A 19,814-nucleotide genomic window follows, 5' to 3' on the forward strand; every position below is an offset into this window, starting at 1 on the left:
TGCTCCATTCCAAAAACCTCTAACCATTTCAAGAACAGATGAGAATCCACATGAAACGACATAAAAATTTTTAATTAAAAAAATGAAAAACCTAAGTCCTTGTTAAATACTTCATTTTAAAATATGCAGCTTTATTTTAAAACCTGGTAATGCTCAACGATGGCAGTTGACTTCACTCATATATGTAAAAACGTTCTTAAAATAGCAATACATTTCTAAGTGATGTAGTGCTCTGCCACTGATTTTTTTTTCACCAAAATTCTCAAAAAATTATCAAAGAGTTGCATGTTGTGTTCTAAGCCCTTCATTATACTAAACATGGTCAAGTTCCAGAGCTGAAGGTGAACCACTCATGAAATACTGTCTTTGAGATGCTGGAAGTCACAGGAGCACAGAGATTTTAAGATAATTAAGTGATAAGCAGTAGCTTTTCTTTTTTGCAGGTGTCAAACCCATTTGGTCTAAACTGAACAACTGTTTGGGAGCTATAAAAACCGAGAAGCTTGTCCTTCTTTTCCAACCTCCAAGGACACTGAAAGGCGACAGTGAAACGAACTACTGCATGGTGTCATCACATGTTCTGTTTAACCACTTAGCACGCAATTCCAAAATGCACGTTTAAAATGGTTCTTGAGGGGGATCCCTGGGTGGCACAGCGGTTTAGCGCCTGCCTTTGGCCCAGGCGTGATCCTGGAGACCCGGGATCGAGTCCCACGTCGGGCTCCCGGTGTATGGAGCCTGCTTCTCCCTCTGCCTGTGTCTCTGCCTCTCTCTCTCTCACTGTGTGCCTATCATAAATAAAAAAAAAAAAAATTAAAAAAAAAAATTTAAAATGGTTCTTGAGGAGTTAAGACTTATAGTGTTAAGCTTGTTTGTGCTAAATAAATGTTAACTGTCTTATTTACTTGGACACTTACCATCCTCATGCTAACAATATCTACACATCCTCATGAACCCATGGACTTGGAGAGGGTTCTCGGTAACTGCACTTGGTCTGCGCCTGTAGCATGAAATTCAAGTCACTGCTCACTGTCTGATGGGACTGAACACTCTACAAATACAGGTCACACAAGCTAAGCTTAAAAGTTTTGAGAGTATGCATAGTACAAATTTCATTTCTTAAAATATATAGATGAATATACAGAAAAAATGATTATATAGTCACAAGAAGTACCCACAGAGGCCATGTCTCCACGTGGTGGAACTATGAGTGATTATTCTATTATTGTTATGGCAAAGTATTCTCAAACAGCTAACTTAAGAACCAATGGGTATTACCACCCATGAAATTGTCCTTTCCGGTCTTCACGTTACCTACTTTTAAAGTCACCAACCGATATGAATTTGCCAAGAGTGGCTACCTACATTTTGATACACTTATAAGAAGGAAGCTCCTTTGAAGGATGGAAAAAATAGCAAGATCATGGCTATAAGGGAATAGGCCTGCTCCAAAATTAAAATTAAAAAAGAAAAACCTAACAAGCAACTTAATCATTAGGTTTCCTACGGCTATACAATTCTATAGAAAAATCAGTCTCTAACTTTTCATCTTTAAAAGCTTTAAAATATTGCCCTTATACCAATTTGGGCTATTTGTTTCCCTTCAAAACCATTTCTCTCTGTGCTGGTTAACAGGACTGCCAATCAAAACTTATCCCTCAGTCATTTAAGACCAAGTTTCAGATGAGTGGCTAGTTATCTGGCAGGAAAGAACAAAGAGTTGGACGTTAGCAGCAAATTCACATTATTTAAGGGTTTGATGTTTTGTCTGCTTTTGGAAGCCTGCATGCTAAACACGGGTGACTTTTTACTTCCCGGTAGAAATGGTGGTAGCATTCACTGAAGCAAGCTAGCTCAAGATAGTGTAGTGAAGACACGAAAGAACAAAGTTGTCACTAAAATCCTATGTTTCAGACATTGCCAAGATCTTCTCATGAAACACAGTAACTTAAAACTCCAGGATGGCTTTCAACCTTAATATACCAAACAATAAAAAAGCAAAAGTGCATGTATAACCCACACACTTTTCATACTTCTTCAGATGATATACATGATTCACATTCACTGTTATTAAAGTCAAAATGTAAACCTGAAATGACATCAAATCCCACTGTTACATACATGGTCTGCTTTATTCTCTAAACACGCGCACAAGCTACACTGTCACTTCCTGGATCTTCCTATGTTCTGTTTAAAGGAGGATATGCCTTCATCTTTAAACTTTTAGGAATATTAGAAATAACAAGATTAATTCAGGTATACAAAGTCTTTTAGACTATTCACAACCATCAGTTTTTACATGGCACAAGTCACAATGAGTGGATGAAGCTTCCCATATGCTGTCTACAGAATCATAAAGAATGGAAAAGTCACCAAGTTGAAATCTGAAGTATCAAATCCACGCAGGGGAATGATCTTCAGATATCTGGCTTGTGGGGGGTGGGAGGGTAGAGAAAAAGCAATAATTCAAGAATCTTGAATTTTTCAGGATTAGGATGTTATTTAATGTGCTTGAAACAATTTATTAAGTGTTGACTAAAGCCCTAAGAAAAGTGCCTCTCAAACACTAGACTAAAAAAAAAAGAAGGAAAAAAAAAAAAAAGAGTAGACTGATACTCTACTCCCGAGCTGACAAAGGCTTGTGTTTTTATAAGTGCAGGTTTTTAAGCACAGCAGGAAAAAAAAAAAAAAACCCACAAAACTTACAAAGAACTTAATCACATTTGGCTGCCCATTATTTAAAATGTTAATAAATTTAAACAATTTAAATACTCTCATTTAATAAAACACCCACACAATGACAAGAATGAGACTTTAATCAGTTTTAAGTGGAGTTTATAACACTAAGAGATAAAGGGCTGTTAACAAACACAATAACAAATGGACATCTGATTGGTATGAGGCATTATCCTGTACACATCATATGTTTTTGTGTATCCTCAGGGCATAGCATTTACACACAGAGCCACTGCTGCACAGCACAAGAGTATCTGAAGAGGCTGAATCAGAGGAAGGCTGTTTAACAGACTGGAATTTTTAGTATATATATTCTATATGAAAACAGATTGAACTTTTGAACTGGCAGGGTAGAAGGCAACTCTGCCCAACACTGCATTAAAGCCCCCACGCAGGTGCACAGCTCCACCCCTTCCATCTGCATGCATGACACATTAACAGTATTTAAAGGTAAACGAGGCACTTTGTGGCAACCACAGCCATCGTTATGAACATATTGCACAAATTTTCTAGAACTAAACATGTAACTTGTACCCTACTTTTATTTTTTAAAGCTGAAACATTTGATGCTGCCGGTAAACTCCACTTAAGTTTATAACCTGTGCCACAGCAAAGAATGGTGATGCTATTTATTCAACTGCCCTGTAGTAATTATGGAAAAAAGAATGTTTGAGGGGAGCTACAGAGGACTTGGGATGGCACAGGGCCCAACTGTAAGCTTTCTTAAAAAGTGATGCCTTCAAGTAACTTCAGACATGTAAGCGGCTGCACATCCAGAAAGTCTAAGTAAGAAAACATTCCAGAAACTCAAAGAGATTACCTACAGAATGCATTTCAGGCTAATTATGAATACTGTCATAAATAAAGTTTTAATTAGGACTCAAAAACCTTTCAGTCATAGCAATTCTTGTCAAATTCTATGGGGATGGTAACTGAAATAAAGGAGAGTAGTATGTATAATATATATTTATATATATATAATATATATATATAATGCCATATCTCCATTTCCAATGACTACACCATAAAATGTAAGCAAGGCTTCTCAAAAACATTGAAACATTCAAAATCAAAACCCTCATTCAGACCTTCACATTCCAAAGGAAAAATAATAACAGTGCAAAAGCCCATTATAATGTCATTATTTATGACCTGGCCCTCCATGTTACATATTGGAACAACACAAGTTATGTTTTAATATACTGTGCCCAAAACTGTAACAAATAACAGTATTAATAACTATCGTCAAAACATGAATAGTTGATTTTCATTTTAAGTCAACAATTTTCAGCTTTTATGAAAGATAAGGTGGCATATAAATTTCAATGCTGAGATCTTAGGAATAGTTGTCTCTAACTTTACCAATTTAACTTATGAGCAGTCAATGAATTCTCTATATATATCAATGTTTAAATACAAATGTGTAAATCCTAAGAGCTTTGTTAAAAATTTAAAAATTTTACTTGTTGAATGAAACGGATGAGGTATGGAAAACATGTCATCATTATTTACTAAGAGTATTTTAGATGAAGTTCTGCCTAATTTATTTACCATCAAATTCTATAAATGCTGCTCTAGTAGGTCTTATGCAATCTGTATTTGTAAATTAACTAGGTCAGACCACAGCTAGTGAACAATTTCAGCACCAATAAGTTATTGAAAATGAGATTTTACACCATTAAGAAATAAATTGGCTGGATATTTAAATGTCTCCAGGTCAAGGTATAATTTGAAAGACACCAAATTTCTGTGGGGGAAAAACTTCTTTTAAATAGTATCTTCACATTAGCTTTACAATAGTAGTTGTACTCTGCTTAGAATCATATGCAGTCTGGGCATATCAAATATATGATATTTAAGAAGTTAAATTGAAGCCCTAGTCCTAACTCTAGCACTATGAAGAAATGATTCAACACTGCACATTTAAAAAAAAAACTATTCTTTCAATAAAAACCGATAAAAGCGTTATGTGGGACAATTTCTACTGAAAAAGTAAATGCCTTATTATTTGTGCAGTGTTGAAAATTTACTGCAACTCTAATTTCCTTTTTAACACAAATAATGTTCTTTTAAATATAAACATTATATGTATTCAGTATTCAAGTAAAATTCCCTAACAGTTAATGACATTTAAAAAATGTGCAAAACTGCAAAACTCATTGTAATAGAATGTGTAAGGTCAAAAGGGCGGAACGGCTGACAGCTATTGGATTGAGTAAGTGCATCATAAATCTTTAAAGAAAAAAACGCTTACTGTAGAATCTCAAATTGAAATTTCCTGTGCAGCATTACAAAATATTTTATATTCAATTGAGAAAAAAGAAGCTTGCAGGCAGCACATGAAGCATCCACAGCAGGTATATGATTGAAAACTAATAAAGTTAAGTGTAGGTTGTTGACTGATGTAGTACTAATAGCATCTGACTTTTCGCACTGGCCTTGATTACACAGGAGATGGAGCAGTCATTACAACTGAAAAAAATATATTTAATAGATCATTGTCAATTTTTGTAATGTTTCAAGCCCATTCTTTGTTGATAGCCTCCACATTTATATGGTTAAGTCATTGTTGCTGTGTTTCTCATCTATGACCACATTATTTTTAATATCCCTTCATTTGTGGATTCTTAAGAAGTTGTGGAAGGTTCATTCCTGTACCCCAATACAGATTCACTCCCTCTAGCTGCCTTTTCTAGCACCAATATGCTTTAAAAAAAATAAAATGCACAAAACGACAAGCAGTGACAGCGGCCAATTCCTCAAATGTCCAGATTAATAACTGTAGCATGCTAAAGAAAGGTGCATGAAATAGCTGGAGATGGTCTATGGTCCAGAGTTCAGCATGACAGATCTCCCTTTCTGAGCACTCCCTCCATTCCCCTAACCCGAATACATGCATTAGAATGTAGCAAAACCCTCGAGAAACTCCTCTTAGCCAACTGCAGACTTATCTGTTGCCACAAGTGCAAAGGGGTAGGATGTGAACCTGTTTATCACAAAACTCTTTAGCCACTTCAGTTGGTGACAGAACACAAAATGAGAAATTCCTACGTATACACATCAGTCTGTCTCCACTTTTTATAAAACTGGAATAAAATGGGAAAGTGCCATCTTTATTTATCCTAATTGAATTTTCAATGTCCTTTTGACACAAAAAGGTATATACATGACACAGCTACACAACCTTTTTTCAACTGGACAACAAGTGTCAAAACCCCGTGGATGTATAGGGCAAAACGAGATTGGTCAGGAAGAGAGAATTGTTCCTATAACTGGTAATCTGACACAATGTCCTATTGCCATTAAAAAAAAAAAGGTCCAATTTCAGTTTATTCAAGTTTGTTTTCATGGTGTTTTATCCCTCTTGATTAAAAAAAATTCAGACTTTTGTGATTTGCGTGTGCTGATCTTCATCAAAGGGTTCATTCTCTGGGTCAGAGTCAGTGGTGTCAGAATATCTATAATGATCAGGTTCATTGTCACTAACATCTGGCGTCACAGAAGTTGAACTGCTAGCCTCCGGGTTTGATGGCTCCTCTACGGTTTTTGTGAAGTACAGCTTCACCTAGAGAAAAAAAGGTAAAGTTTAAATGGAAAATCCAGGAATCTGACTAATCTTAAATTACTTGGCAAAGATACATATTTTTAGCAGGTTCGTTTTTAAAAGTGCTGTGGCACACAGGATCTCGAAAAGGCAGTTGTCTTTTCAATGACCCTCTTCTTCAGTTTTCCTCTAGGTTTTCTTGTTACACACTGAAAAGATACACTAGTTAACATACTCGTCTTTAATAAGCAGAAGCTGCAAGCATTAACTAATTTCACAAGAGATGCACTGAGACTGAAGTTCATCGATCGTTTACAAAATGTATTTTCAATCACAAAATTCAATGAAAAACAGTTGAGTTCCAAAAGAATGTTTCACTTACTACCTGTCTGAATCTTTGTGCATTTTCTGATACAAATAATACTAAACAAATACAAGTATTATAAAAACACTGAGCAACAATGATGTTTAGGATCTCATTAGCCCTCGAGGTTAAGAACAGCATACAACGATCTAAGGGCCTCTGCAGGCGGCGCTGAGTAACCTGTCAAACAACTCAACAAGCCAGGTATTTCCATCTGCGAGGACAGGAAGCTAAGGCCCAGAAAGGCAAGTAAGTAGTGGATGTGAGGCTTTGATAGGATCTGCCGTGAAACCTCTCCCCTGTTTTCCAATAATCAGCATCAATTCCCCTCATCTTACATCCAGCATCCGTTCCATCAGTAAATCCTTTCAGTTCCACCTGCAGAATGCCATCTGCAACCACTCTGATGGCTTCTCACTGCCCCACTAGCGCTGCCACCGCTAGTCCAAGCAACCACTATCTCCCGTCTGGAAGAGACCACTGTAGCAACTTCTTACCTCACCTCCCAGCTCTGTTCTTGCCTCCTCTCCCTAACTTTCCTCTCCAGTCCACATTTTAAAAAATATTTTATTTATTTATTTGACAGAGAGATAGCGAGCATGAGCAGGGGGGAGAGGCTGAGGGAGAAGCAGAAGCAGGCCCCCCGCTGAGCAGGGAGAGCCCGATGTGGGGCTCGATCCCAGGACCCTGAGATCATGACCTGAGCCAAAAGCAGATGCTTCATGGACTGAGCCACCCAGGTGCCCCCTCCAGTCTACATTTTAAAGACAAAATTCAGATGACATCCTTCCTGTGCTGAAAACACCTCAATGTCTTCAGACTTCGACTGCCGCGCTTTAGTCAAAATGACTGACTGCATATCTACTGCTCCCCAAACATATGAGAATCATTCCTGTCTCAGAGCTCTTATCCCAGGTATTTGTACAGCTCACTCATCTCATTTAGGCCTCTGATGAAATGTCACCTTCTCTTAACTACCGAGCTAAAACATACACCAAGGTCATTCTCTATCCCACTTCTACTTTCTTTGTTCATAAGTACTTACCATCATATATCTGCTTACTGATAATTGAAATAGTTTTTATTTGTAAACATAAATATTTAATCTTATTAAAAGAGGAAACAAAGTAGCAGCAGTCACACTTTAAAAGCTATTAATTAAGGAAAATGCAGACTTAGGTAAAAGATAGTAATGGAAACCCACGGATTCTAAAAGATACTTCTAACCACTTAAAAGAACTGTAAGAAGTAAAGGCACTTAGTACTGGACTTACTTTCACTTAAAATATGTAGCCCCCCCCTTTATTTTTATGATTACTTGCAAGATTCTCATACTTGTCAGCTAAGGGTAGGCTTGCTGTATGTTCTAGAAATGGAATGAGGCAAAACAAGTAAGAGAGAATGTTTGCAAAGAGAAAGGAGGAAGGTATGGTGAAAGGAAGGGGGAAGGTCAGAGAGAACAAGAAACAGGAAAGGGGAAGGTAAAAAGGGCAAATTACCAGTGGAAAACATTGAGAAATCACATTTTTTAATAACCTGGAAAATTCTTATCAATGCACAGGAATAGAAATACACACATCACATATAGACATAAGTAATGATCCAAATAATTCCATTAAATGAGGAAGCAGACAGAGCTTCAGAAAGGGAGTAACAGGAGGATGATGGGAGAAGGCCTCTCAGAGCACCAGGACTGAAGCCAGGGCTACCACATGGAAGGGTAGCCAAATGCAGGAAGGGCAAGGGAACGGGGGCAGGTGGAGACGTACAGGGAGAGGAAAGGAGAGCTCAGCCTCTGGCAGAACTGAGGAGAGACCAGGATGGGTGGGTCTCAGAGCAGCAGGAGGACATGGCGAGAGCTCACGTAGGAGGAAGGCCTGTGCTCAGTTAGGCAGGTCCTTATAAGTTGTATCAAAAAACCACAAGGTCTTTAAAAAGTATAAACAGGAGTGACACAATGTCTATTTTAAGATCACTTTGAGGAGTTGAAAATAAATTGGAAAGGGACAAACTCAGGAACAGTTAAGAACATCTCATATGAATCATTCACAAATGATGGAGTTCCCTTCTACCTCTTTTTTCCCCCATTCCTACTTCATATCCCATAAACTGAAGTTCCCTTCCCAATCCCTGCCCCACATGTCACCAAACAAAAGCAGCGAAAGAGGTTTTTAAAATAGGGGGAGGGAAAAATAAATAAATAAATAAATAAATAAATAAATAAATAAATAAATAAACAAACAAATAAATAAATAAATAAAAATTAAAAAGGGGGGGCAGCTTTTTGACTTTGACTCTGTGTGCACATCCTTATTAGAAACTCAAGTTATTAATACCTAAATATTGCTTCTAAATAATACTTAAAACTCACTCATTCAAGTCCTTCACCAGCTAGACACCTAAACCCCCCCCACACACACACAAAGAGCCACCCACCACTTCCTTAAAATGTCTTTAACCGACCTTAAAATTTGGAGAAAAATATCGGTTGGCCTTGTCTTTATTTGCTTTGTCGAGATCATTTTTTGTTAAAGTGAGTACTAGATATTCCTTGTCATTATCTGCACGTTCTATACTGCAAATACTATCAATTTCTTGATCACATAGACTTCCATTTTCTACTTTTTCTGAGGTTTCCTCTGGTCCTGGTATGAAGAATGTGTTTACCCAAAAGTGAAACATTTTGTCCTTTAAAAAAAAAAAAGACAAATTTTAAATTGTTTTTAAAGAAGAAAACATATAACCTATATTCAACATTTGCCCCAAGAAGTCAATAAAATAAGCCACGTGTCATTTGACAGTTTGAATAAAGACAAACCTACAAACACCTGGCAATCTGTGGGTTATCTGTTGCATCTAACTCACACATGTTTATTCTTTTGTTCAAATTTTAGACTTTTTCTTTTTTTTTTTAATTTTTATTTATTTATGATAGTCACACAGAGAGAGAGAGAGATAGAGGCAGAGACATAGGCAGAGGGAGAAGCAGGCTCCATGCATCGGGAGCCCGACGTGGGATTCGATCCCAGGTCTCCAGGATCGCGCCCTGGGCCAAAGGCAGGCGCTAAACCGCTGCGCCACCCAGGGATCCCCCTTTTGTTCAAATTTTAGACCAAAAATGTGATTCCACAAGTTCTAAGATAACTTGTTTTAAAACCGTAAGTAAAATATTTCCTTTCTTGTCTAATGTTAGCTTTAAAAAATGTTTTGAGTTTGTATGTATGTGTGTATTAAATAATCAGATATGGGTTTAATGCTGTTTCAACAAGTTAACCATTACAAAATTTACTTTAACAAAGGTTCTTGAAATGTCAACACAACTTCCCGAGGAAGCACGGAAGATATATTTCTACTTCAGAAGCAACAAGAACACTAAGTGGCTTCAGTTCCTTACACGACAATGCATGTGTTTGAAAACATTCATAGTCCTGGGTGTTATATGTTGACAAATCGAACTCCAATAAAAAATATACAAATAAAAGAAAATGTTCATAATATGGGGGAAGGAGACAAGCAATTCTGACTTTTTTATGTTATAAAAAAATGCCTATTAAAAAATTACTTCTTATTAATAATCAAAAAAAACCACAACAGATGTTCATCACTTCAAACCCTTCCTGACCAATACATAAAATGTTCTCTCTTTCTCTCTTCTTCTTATGACTGGAATTTGGCCTGTATGGGTCACTTGACAGCTAATGATGTGCAGCTTTGTGACATCTTATTTACCTGGTGACTTAAATTGCCATTAAATCTGTTATTCTAACTTGACTTTGAGTTTTGCTATTTTCCCAGGAAGATGGTAAGACCCTTAAATATCCTATGTTTAACTGACTTTTTAACAGTACCTAGTAATCCTGTATGTAAGTCTTTAAAAAAATATATTTGTTAATTTCAATTATTATAGCAAAGTCACTGAGTTAGTAACTGTACATATCTTTTACTTAGAGTCAAAAGAACATAAGCTAGTAATATTTAAATCTCCAAAAATGTGGATTCTGTTTAGGTACTGATTATATTAAACCTGTTTTTGTTTAAATCATAGCAACATTTGTAACAGGCAGGGGAAATCACATAAAATGGCAATATATGTAAAGTAATCCCAGTTAATGATATATTACAAATATTAATCTAATCTTCCATTTTACATGTATTAAAGTAATGTGCACATGGTAACTAAAAGTGAGAACTTATACACTCCTACTAAAGATACAGGGAGACAGTGATGCAGGCGTCTGTTTTAAATATAAAATATAACATTTTAGAGGCACGTAGCTAGCTCAGTTGGTATGTACTCTTGATCTCAGGGTCATGAGTTCAAGCCCCATGCTGGGTGTGGAGCCTAATTAAATAAATAAAATTTTTTTAAATAAAAAAATAAAAATTTACATGTACCAGTCTTATAACAAATAGAAAAGAAAAAAATACCTTAATTTTAAACACTAGCTAACACTTCCCAGACTACTGAAAAATTATTTTCCAAAGTTATCAAGATATATTTAACTTTCATTTATACAGAATAGGCAGGAAATGGGTTTCTGGTAAAAAAAAAAAAAAAGAGTTTAACATTTTGTAAATTTCACAGCTATGTGGATTCTGGATATAGAAAATAGTATTTCTTCAGATAAGTCAAGGTAGAGCTTAAAATTTTTGTAATAAATGAAACTTCATCTTTTTTTTTTTTAAAAAAAAAGCTAAATATTGGGAAAACTAAATCAGTCCTATTACTGAGAATGTCTAAAGATTGGCAATACGCTATGTGGAATGTTTATTGAGGCAGTAACAACATACAAAGCTAGTATTTTTGTTCATTACTATGCCACCTAAGTTGCACTCACTTTACTTTTATGTTCACACAATATTTTAAATCAAGAGAGTTTACGAATTAGCTCTTGGGATTCCTGGGTGGCTCAGCATTTAAGCGCCTGCCTTCAGCCCAGGGCTTGATTCTGGAGACCCGGGATTGAGTCCCATGTCGGGCTCCCTGCGTGGAGGGAGCTTCTCCCTCTGCCTGTGTCTCTACCTCTCTCTCTCTCTCTCTCTGTGTCTCTCATGAATAAATAAATCTTTAATAATAATAATAAAAAAAGAATTAGCTCTTGAATTACCTAACTATGGCTCAGTAAGACGCAAACCTCACTTTCTAAACCTGCACATTTAATACATTTTTTCATTCTTTATTACTTCCTTTGCATACTTATCACTCTCCTAAGCTAAAAATCAAAATATTCGATAAATTTGAGGAAGCTAAATATGAAATGATCTGGTCTCGAGTAACATAAACCAAAATGGGGGGAAAGTGTCATCACACAATAATACCATGGGACAGAGCTTATTTATACATAGAGACCAAATCTTTTATAAACTCAGGGCCCCTTGCTAACTTTTCCTTGGTAATTGATCATTCTTTCTCAAAGGATAACTTTTTTAAAAAAGATTTTATTTATTTATTCCTGAGAGACACACAGAGAGAGAGAGGCAGAGACACAGGCAGAGGGAGAAGCAGGCTCCATGTGGGGAGCCCGATGCGGACTTGATCCCAGGACCCTGGGACCATGCCCTGAGGCCGAGCCACCCAGGAGTCCCAGATTATAACAGATTTAATGGGGTATAGAATCGTTAACATTTTTACAAAATTTCTCTGCATAACCTAACTTACAGAAAATTCATCTAAAATTACAACGCCATAAGGACTTTTCCCCTAATAAGATTTGTTACCATTATAATGGCTCATCAATGCTCAAGTAAGCAAAGCATGTGCAGATCAAACAGAAAACCAATTACAATTCACCAGATGGTTAGGCACAAAATATAGCCTGTAATCTCTCCTTACAGAATGATTCCTGTCTACCTAAATATTTTAAGCAAAAGTTCTGAGGTTACTATTCAAAATACAGTGATTTGGGATATTGTTCCCAATAAAAGTACAAACCTTTTTTAGCATCTTGTTCTGTTTGTGGAAGAACTCTACTTTGATGTCACCGCACACAGGCAACGGCTGAGGGAACTCAAAGTACATGAACTTGTCTTCCCGTCGTGTGGGTCCTGAATTGGAGGAATAGATCTTCACCTTTAGCTGGCAGACCACAAACTGAGGATCTGCATGGTTAAACACACGTTAGCATCATTTCACTGGAAATGCCTTCAAATGTCAAACTGTCAAACACCATTTTAATGGTTAATATTAGCAAAACACATAATATAGTAATTCTGAGTCTTTAACCCAGATCTAAAACAAATCAATGAAAAAGAAAAGTTCGAAAATTATAATCAGTACAAAAGTTTCCCTAATTTCAATCTTCAATGTAAGGTTCTATTCACTGGTTCTACTTCACAAATACTAACTCCCCACAGTAGACTCTGGCACTATAATAACAGCAAAACTTTAACATTAAAATGTTAAAAATCTAATATAAATTAGATTTATAATTAAAAGGCTAAAATAATTTTCTGGTATATCTATGAACTGTAAAGAAAGTAACTGTAAAAAAAGATACTTGCTGCAGTATTTTAAAGTCTCTACCATGTAACAAAACCCAAAATACAAATCATTACTTGTTCACAAGACACAAGAGAATATAATTTATAACAAGATTATAATAAATCCTATAAACACAAGACTCAATATTCATAAAAATATCAACCATTATTTATTTTACCTATAGTTCACATTCTATTTCTTAAAGTTATTATAAAGCCATCATCATAAGAAACAGGAAGAAAAATATTTGAAATGTCTGCAAACAAATAGAACAGACTCAAGCACAAACTGTAGCACAATCTTCCTCCCTCCAAAACACACTCCATTTTCATTACCAAGTATTTTGGCTGTGGCCCCTGTCTGTTTTAAAGTAAAGGGAAGGATTATATTGTGTTAGTGATTAACCTTATGACTAAGTAGTGGGTCTTGAAAGAAATATGCCAAAGACAATTAAGAAATACAATTCTAAGCTTGCAAAAAGTACATGAAAAATTTCATACATACATACATACATAAATGTATATATGAAATATGCACACATTTATAAACAGGCATAAAATCCTCAACACCAAAAGGCATCATCCTTAAAGATGCAAAAAGAAGTATCACATTGTTTATCAACATGACCAACAAGTGAGAAAAAGGCAAAAGGCTTATCCAATCTAGATGCATTTTTCAGTTTAATACAGATGTGCTGGCTCATCTGTGAAGTATCTAAAGCAGCATTAGCACTCACATAATAAATAGGTTTGATAACAGCCTAGTGGGTTTTTCTAATATGAATTTGTGAGGCATTTATCATGAGAAAAAGGGTACTTCAAAAAGGGGAAACATTACACTAACAATCTGTCAATCATTTTCACTTCCTTGACTCAAGGTTCAAAGTACAGTGAGCCATTTTATAAGGACTATGTGATTCTGAAAATTTCACTAGGAAGTCTAGCTTGAAGCAGCAAACAAAAAGATATGATTTCAAAGCTTTGATAAAAATCATCCAGGATGAAAATGACTTGTAATCTTATTAATTCAAACCACACTAGTTCAGAATCTGATAATCCTGATTTCAAAACTTTCAAAAGCATATTAACTGTATAAGCCAGGTATCAATTTAACTACATCTAAACTGTGTTTCAGGAATTCTACAGTTGTATGATCAATCCATAAGCTAATTACAAATCAGTATTACTTAGAATTTACCCCAAAAACTAAGCTAAACGGTTTTAATAAAAATAAGTGGGAAAGATTTCCTCAAATCACTAGAGAAAATCATTTCCTTTACAATATGCATTTCCCTTCTTAGAACTCTAAGACCTAACTAATCAGAAGTCCAACATCAGCATGGTTCTGCTGACTTCTAAGACACACAGTATTTTCTCTTTCATATGACTGTGTTCTAAAGAAATGTAAGTCAATACCTGATAAACAAAAATCAGAATTAAACTGTTCTGATATATGCATATTGATATACTGTATTGTGTATTGACAGAAAATCACACTGTTCATCTTTTACTAATGTTTCAACCCTTTTAGATGTAAAGAGAGTAAACTTTTTCTTTATTTAGGAATATTAGGACTATAATCCAGTAAGAAACCAGCTGCTGACCCCCAACAACTTTGCAGACTTCTTTGTCTTCCTCACTGCTCCTGATCTTCCTCCTGAACCCAGATTCAGAATCCACCATGTCTCAGTCCTCCTGTTCTTTTTCCCTTCCCACCCTCTAGCCCCATACCTGATTAACACAAAAGGCTAGTTACTACTTTGTCTGTTGCCTGGTGCTTTCCAAAATACCAGATCTCTCTCTCACACCCACACCTTCGAGAACCCACTGAGGATCTTCACATCAACAGCTCAACTGCACCTGACCAAAACAGGTTTAAAACCAAAAACATTCATGTCTCCAAGTCTCAGTAAGATTCATTTTTCCTTCATCCCTTTTCTGAGAATTATTCACATGGCCAGAATCAAAACTGACAATATATTTAGAAATAAACGGCAAAGGAAAAAGCAATCAAATCCCACGTGAATGCCTTAGCAAAGCACATCTGGCTTATGGCAAGTCCCATAACTGGAATCATTTCTACCACTAGCCCATCTTGCAACTACCACTTCCTACACAGCCAGACTTAAAACAGAGCCTATGCCTCTAGAATGGTCACTGATGCCACAGTATCTCTCAAATCAGGTCTGATATCCCAATTCAGGGTCCTCTGACAGACAGCCACACATTCCATCCTCTTCTGTTCTGTGTCCAGCTCATTTCCTACTGCTATGCTTTAAGTCAGGCTACTTCCTATTGCCTGTAATCCTTCAGTTTCAATGCCAATCTAATAGTATACTTCTCCAATGCTCAGTGAAGAGCTGGACCCCCTCCATGAAACTGACAACCCCCAAAACTTTTATTTTTTTGAATATACCATTTATAATTTATACATATAGCGTCCCATTCAATTATGTATTACTTATAATATAGCTTCATTACACAGTATTAAATCACAGTGCATAAATGGAGAACTAGAAAATTAGTAATGGAGTTTTTTTTTTTTCAGCCTCGGTGTCCATCGAAAGATGAATGGATAAAGAAGATGTGGTCTGTGTATACAATGGAATATTACTCAGCCATTAGAAACGACAAATACCCACCATTGGCTTCAACGTGGAGGGACCTGGAGGGTATTATGCTGAGTGAAGTCAGTCAGTCGGAGAAGGACAAACATTGTATGGTCTCATTCATTTGGGGAATATAAAAAATAGTGAAAGGGAATAAAGGGGAAAGGAGAAAAAATGAGTAGGAAATATCAGAAAGGGAGACAGAACATGAGAGACTCCTAACTCTAGGAAACGAACTAGGGGTGGTAGAAGGGGAGGTGGGTGGGGGTGTGGGGGTGATTGGGTGATGGGCACTGAGGTGGGCACTTGACGGGATGAGCACTGGGTGCTATTCTGTATGTTGGCAAATTGAACACCAATAAAAAATAAATTTAAATTAAAAAAAAAGAAGAAAAAGTTTTCAGTAGTAATTTTTAGTTTAAATGCAATGCTAAGAGGCAAAACACAAAAACAAAACAAAAACCCCCACACTGTTTAAGTATAGGCAGGCAGAACAGAACTGATAGATTTTTTGCTAGAGAGGCCAAAGTGGGGGAAAAAAAAAAAAATCACACTAGATTCAAAGACGATTAAATGGAGTGCTTTTTTCTCTTATCTCCCTAAGATGTTGTACCTTTCTTTTGGCCCTTACACCTGGTACCTATCCTTTAAAACAAGCGAGAATTTTCCCTTTCTTTTTCCTTCTATGAATTTGTAAAGTTCCCATGTCAATCATCTCTGTTACTCCAGTGCCTTGCATCTAGAAGTCTTTTTGTTTATCCAAAATCTCATTATTTTTTGACATATAGTTGACACACAATGTTGCATCAGTTTAAGGGAAACAACCCAGTGATCCCACAAGTGTATACATCGTGTTGCGCTCACCAGCAGTGTAGCAACCACCTGTCACCATGGGGTACTACAACAGTGCCAGGGACCACAGTCCCTTGTACTGTGCCTTTTTATCAGCACTTTTAAAAATTGTACTGAGAGATGGGGATCCCTAGGTGGCTCAGCGGTCTGGCGCCCCACCTTCGGCCCAGGGCATGATCCAGGAGTCCCGGGACCAAGTCCCACATCAGGCTCCCTGCATGGAGCCTGCTTCTCCCTCTGCCTGTGTCTCTGCCTCTCTCTCTCTCTTTCTCTCTCTCTGTGAATTTATTTATTCATGAGAGACACTTTTTTTAAAAAAAATTTTTTAATTAAAAAAACTGTACTGAGAGGACGAAACCATCAGTGAGGTCTCCTAGAAGCCTATAACATGCTATATTAATAAATCTGTGGCCTATGATAAAGTTGTCCAGCTCTAAGAACACAAGCAAGATACAATGAAGGGGATTATACCTAAATAAGAAAGATGAAAACCACCAAGAAATTAATTTCCTCAGTATAGGTTAATTTAAGGATAGAAATTTGTTAATCACATAAATCAGAAGCAAAGAAGCAAAACTTAAAGATAAAACCGAAAATCATTAGCAAATTACAAAATCTCACTGAAATACTATTTGAGGAATTAGAAGAAATACTATAGTAGTTTCTTATCTACAAACTACAAAATTGCCTCTAAATAAATGAAACGTATTTCTTAAACATGAACACATGACTGATCACTGCCAGGAAGAAACTGATATAAAATTCTGTTACAGAAAAAAGCAACAATAGTCTGGTCTTTTACTGGCCAGGTATGACTTCCTTTCATACATTCTCTCTTGACTAACTGCTTTGGGTCTAGGTATCAAGTATGAAAGCTTCTATCAGTCTAGAATAGAAGAGAAGCAAAACAGGACAGGGGCGACTGAGGGAGGCTCACAGAGGTTAGGGTAAGAGGGAAATCAGTGCGAGGCAGGCATCACTGACATGACCTCTATTTAGTACATATCTAGAAAGTTTCAGATTTCAAAGTATCTTCATTTTACTGACGAGCAAACACAAAGACAGGTAGATGGTGTACCTGGGGTTACATAATCCAGTAAGGACAGAGCCAGGAGGAACTGGGATCTACATCCAGGTTGTCTCTAATACACACTTTGACTCAACCCTATTCACTTGACAGACTTCAGCTGGTCACCATGTCTTATAATTTCTTCCTCTGTATTGATTGACCCTGTCACATTACTATCAACATCTAGTTGTCCTAAGATAGGAAGGAATTGGTCCTGCCTCCACACCAGGAAACTAATGAATCCCACTGCCACTCTGATGCTGGATCTCTAATGGGGGATATAGGTTTTTTAGTCAGCTGGTTACAATTTAGGCTGCATTTGGTAGAGGCAGCAAAGAATATTTTTTTCATAAGTATAATTTAGCTTCTAAGACATTAAAATCCATTGCTCTTCGCTTCCTTAGCCCAATGTGCTAAACTACTGAGCTACTTACTTAGTTTGGATACTTCAGAAATTTATACCCCTGGATAATTAAGTATGGTAAATTTCTTTCTAGATTTTAATGTAAACTTCTAGATATGTCTAGAAAAGTGTTCCATGTACTGGAAGGATGAAAATTTAGAGCACTTACTGCAAGTTCCGCCACTGAACATTGGAATAGTTTCAAACATCATCTTGTGAAACAACAGTGCCACTGGTCTATAATCCAGATGATTCTTTAACAGGTAGCTATAATAATACACATAGCGCCTCTGACTGGGAATAGTTACTCCCTGGTGGACAGAAAAAAAATAAAATAAAAAAGAAAAGCCAAATTCAAAAGAAAAATTCCATTATAGTTATTTCACTAAATTGTTATGGTAACTGGGTTGTACCCACTGAAGAACATATATACATTAGAAATTTGACCTTGAATGATTAATATTTAAATCCAGCTTAACAACAGAGTAAATCAGAGCAACATTAGTACAAAGGAAAGTATCAGAGTAACTTTTCTCCCTTAAAATATAATTATTGTAATACCCTCATTTATTCAATGGTAACAACAATGCTCCAACCTATGAACCCAATAAGCAAAGGCCACAGCATATCCAAAATAACTGTCAAAGGCATCTGCACTATAGCTGTGCTCTTTACACATAAGGCTTCCTGCAAAAATTTATGGACTTGTATTGAATACATAATTCCTCAAAAGCTTGGTTACTTATTTTTCAGGCAAACATGTCAGAATCAGAACACATAAAGGCAGAGTACCTCTAAGAGACAGAAATAGCAGCAAAAAGTGATGGCCTTAGACCCCCTCCCCCCAAAACAGGAATATGTAGCTGGCATAAATGTATGCAGGAGTTCTGTAACAGAGGTGCTTACGAGACGTCCCTGAGCAGCACAGATCTCTTTGCAGAAGAAACCAGGCATACACAGAATGTTTAGAGAAAATATAAGTATTACAAATGCTAAAAAAACAAACAAAAAAACATAATTCATGTGCTATTAAAAAAACCAACCCTATCTTATCTAAAGAAAAAATCTAGTGTGTGCAGCCATGCATTCATTAATGCTGCTGAATAAATGAGGTATGAGGTCTCCTTCCCTAGGACATGTGTGATTTCAGGAAAGTGTAAGCATTTGACTTAGAAGGTAAATAGTAACATGAAGCCATCTGACAGTTGAAAGTTACTTGCAGAAAACTTAAAAGTATATTCAAGAGAAAAAAGAATTTACAATATTTTAAAGTTATTATTGGCATGTGAATCTCTGCATGTGTTTAAACACTCTGGACACAAATGCTTTTCTTCCCTGTAGTGTAAAGTATAAAGTATGTTAATGTGACTTTAAAGACCGATATACAGAATGGTAGGTAAACAGGTATTCACTCTAGTATCCTTAGGTTTGTTGTTTTTGTTTTTGTTTTTTAAGGGTAGCATGAGGGGAACCTGGGTGACTCAGTTGGTTAAGCATCTGCCTTGGGCTCAAGTCATGATCCCAGAATCCTGGGATCGAGCCCCACACTGGGCTCCCTGCTCAGCGGGGAGCCTGCTTCTCCCTCTCCCACTCTCCCTGCTTGTGTTCTGTCAAATAAATAAATAAAAATCTTTAAAACAATAAATAAATTAAGGGTAGCATGATTTCATTACAATTAAAAAAATACATCAAAAACGGTATAAAAGCCATTTCAAATCAGGACAAATGATTTAAGATTCTGGCTATAGGGCAAAGAC

The 19,814-nt window shown here is 36.4% G+C and overlaps 1 protein-coding gene across 1 annotated transcript in view; it reads right to left on the reverse strand.

Annotated features, from left to right (window-relative positions):
- Positions 1-2,798: 2,798 nt before the first annotated feature.
- PTEN (phosphatase and tensin homolog) overlaps positions 2,799-19,814 on the reverse strand; it is an 88,448-nt gene continuing 71,432 nt past the window's right edge. The window contains exons 6-9 of the mRNA XM_055322033.1: positions 18,227-18,368; positions 12,577-12,743; positions 9,108-9,332; positions 2,799-6,301 (exon numbers count right to left, since the gene is read on the reverse strand). Coding sequence (XP_055178008.1) covers positions 6,116-6,301; positions 9,108-9,332; positions 12,577-12,743; positions 18,227-18,368 — 720 coding nt within the window. The 3' untranslated portion in view covers positions 2,799-6,115. The remainder of the gene's footprint in view (positions 6,302-9,107; positions 9,333-12,576; positions 12,744-18,226; positions 18,369-19,814) is intronic.

Source organism: Nyctereutes procyonoides, unplaced genomic scaffold, assembly GCF_905146905.1.
Source record: "Nyctereutes procyonoides isolate TBG_1078 unplaced genomic scaffold, NYPRO_anot_genome, whole genome shotgun sequence".
Classification (NCBI taxonomy): Eukaryota; Metazoa; Chordata; class Mammalia; order Carnivora; family Canidae; genus Nyctereutes; species Nyctereutes procyonoides.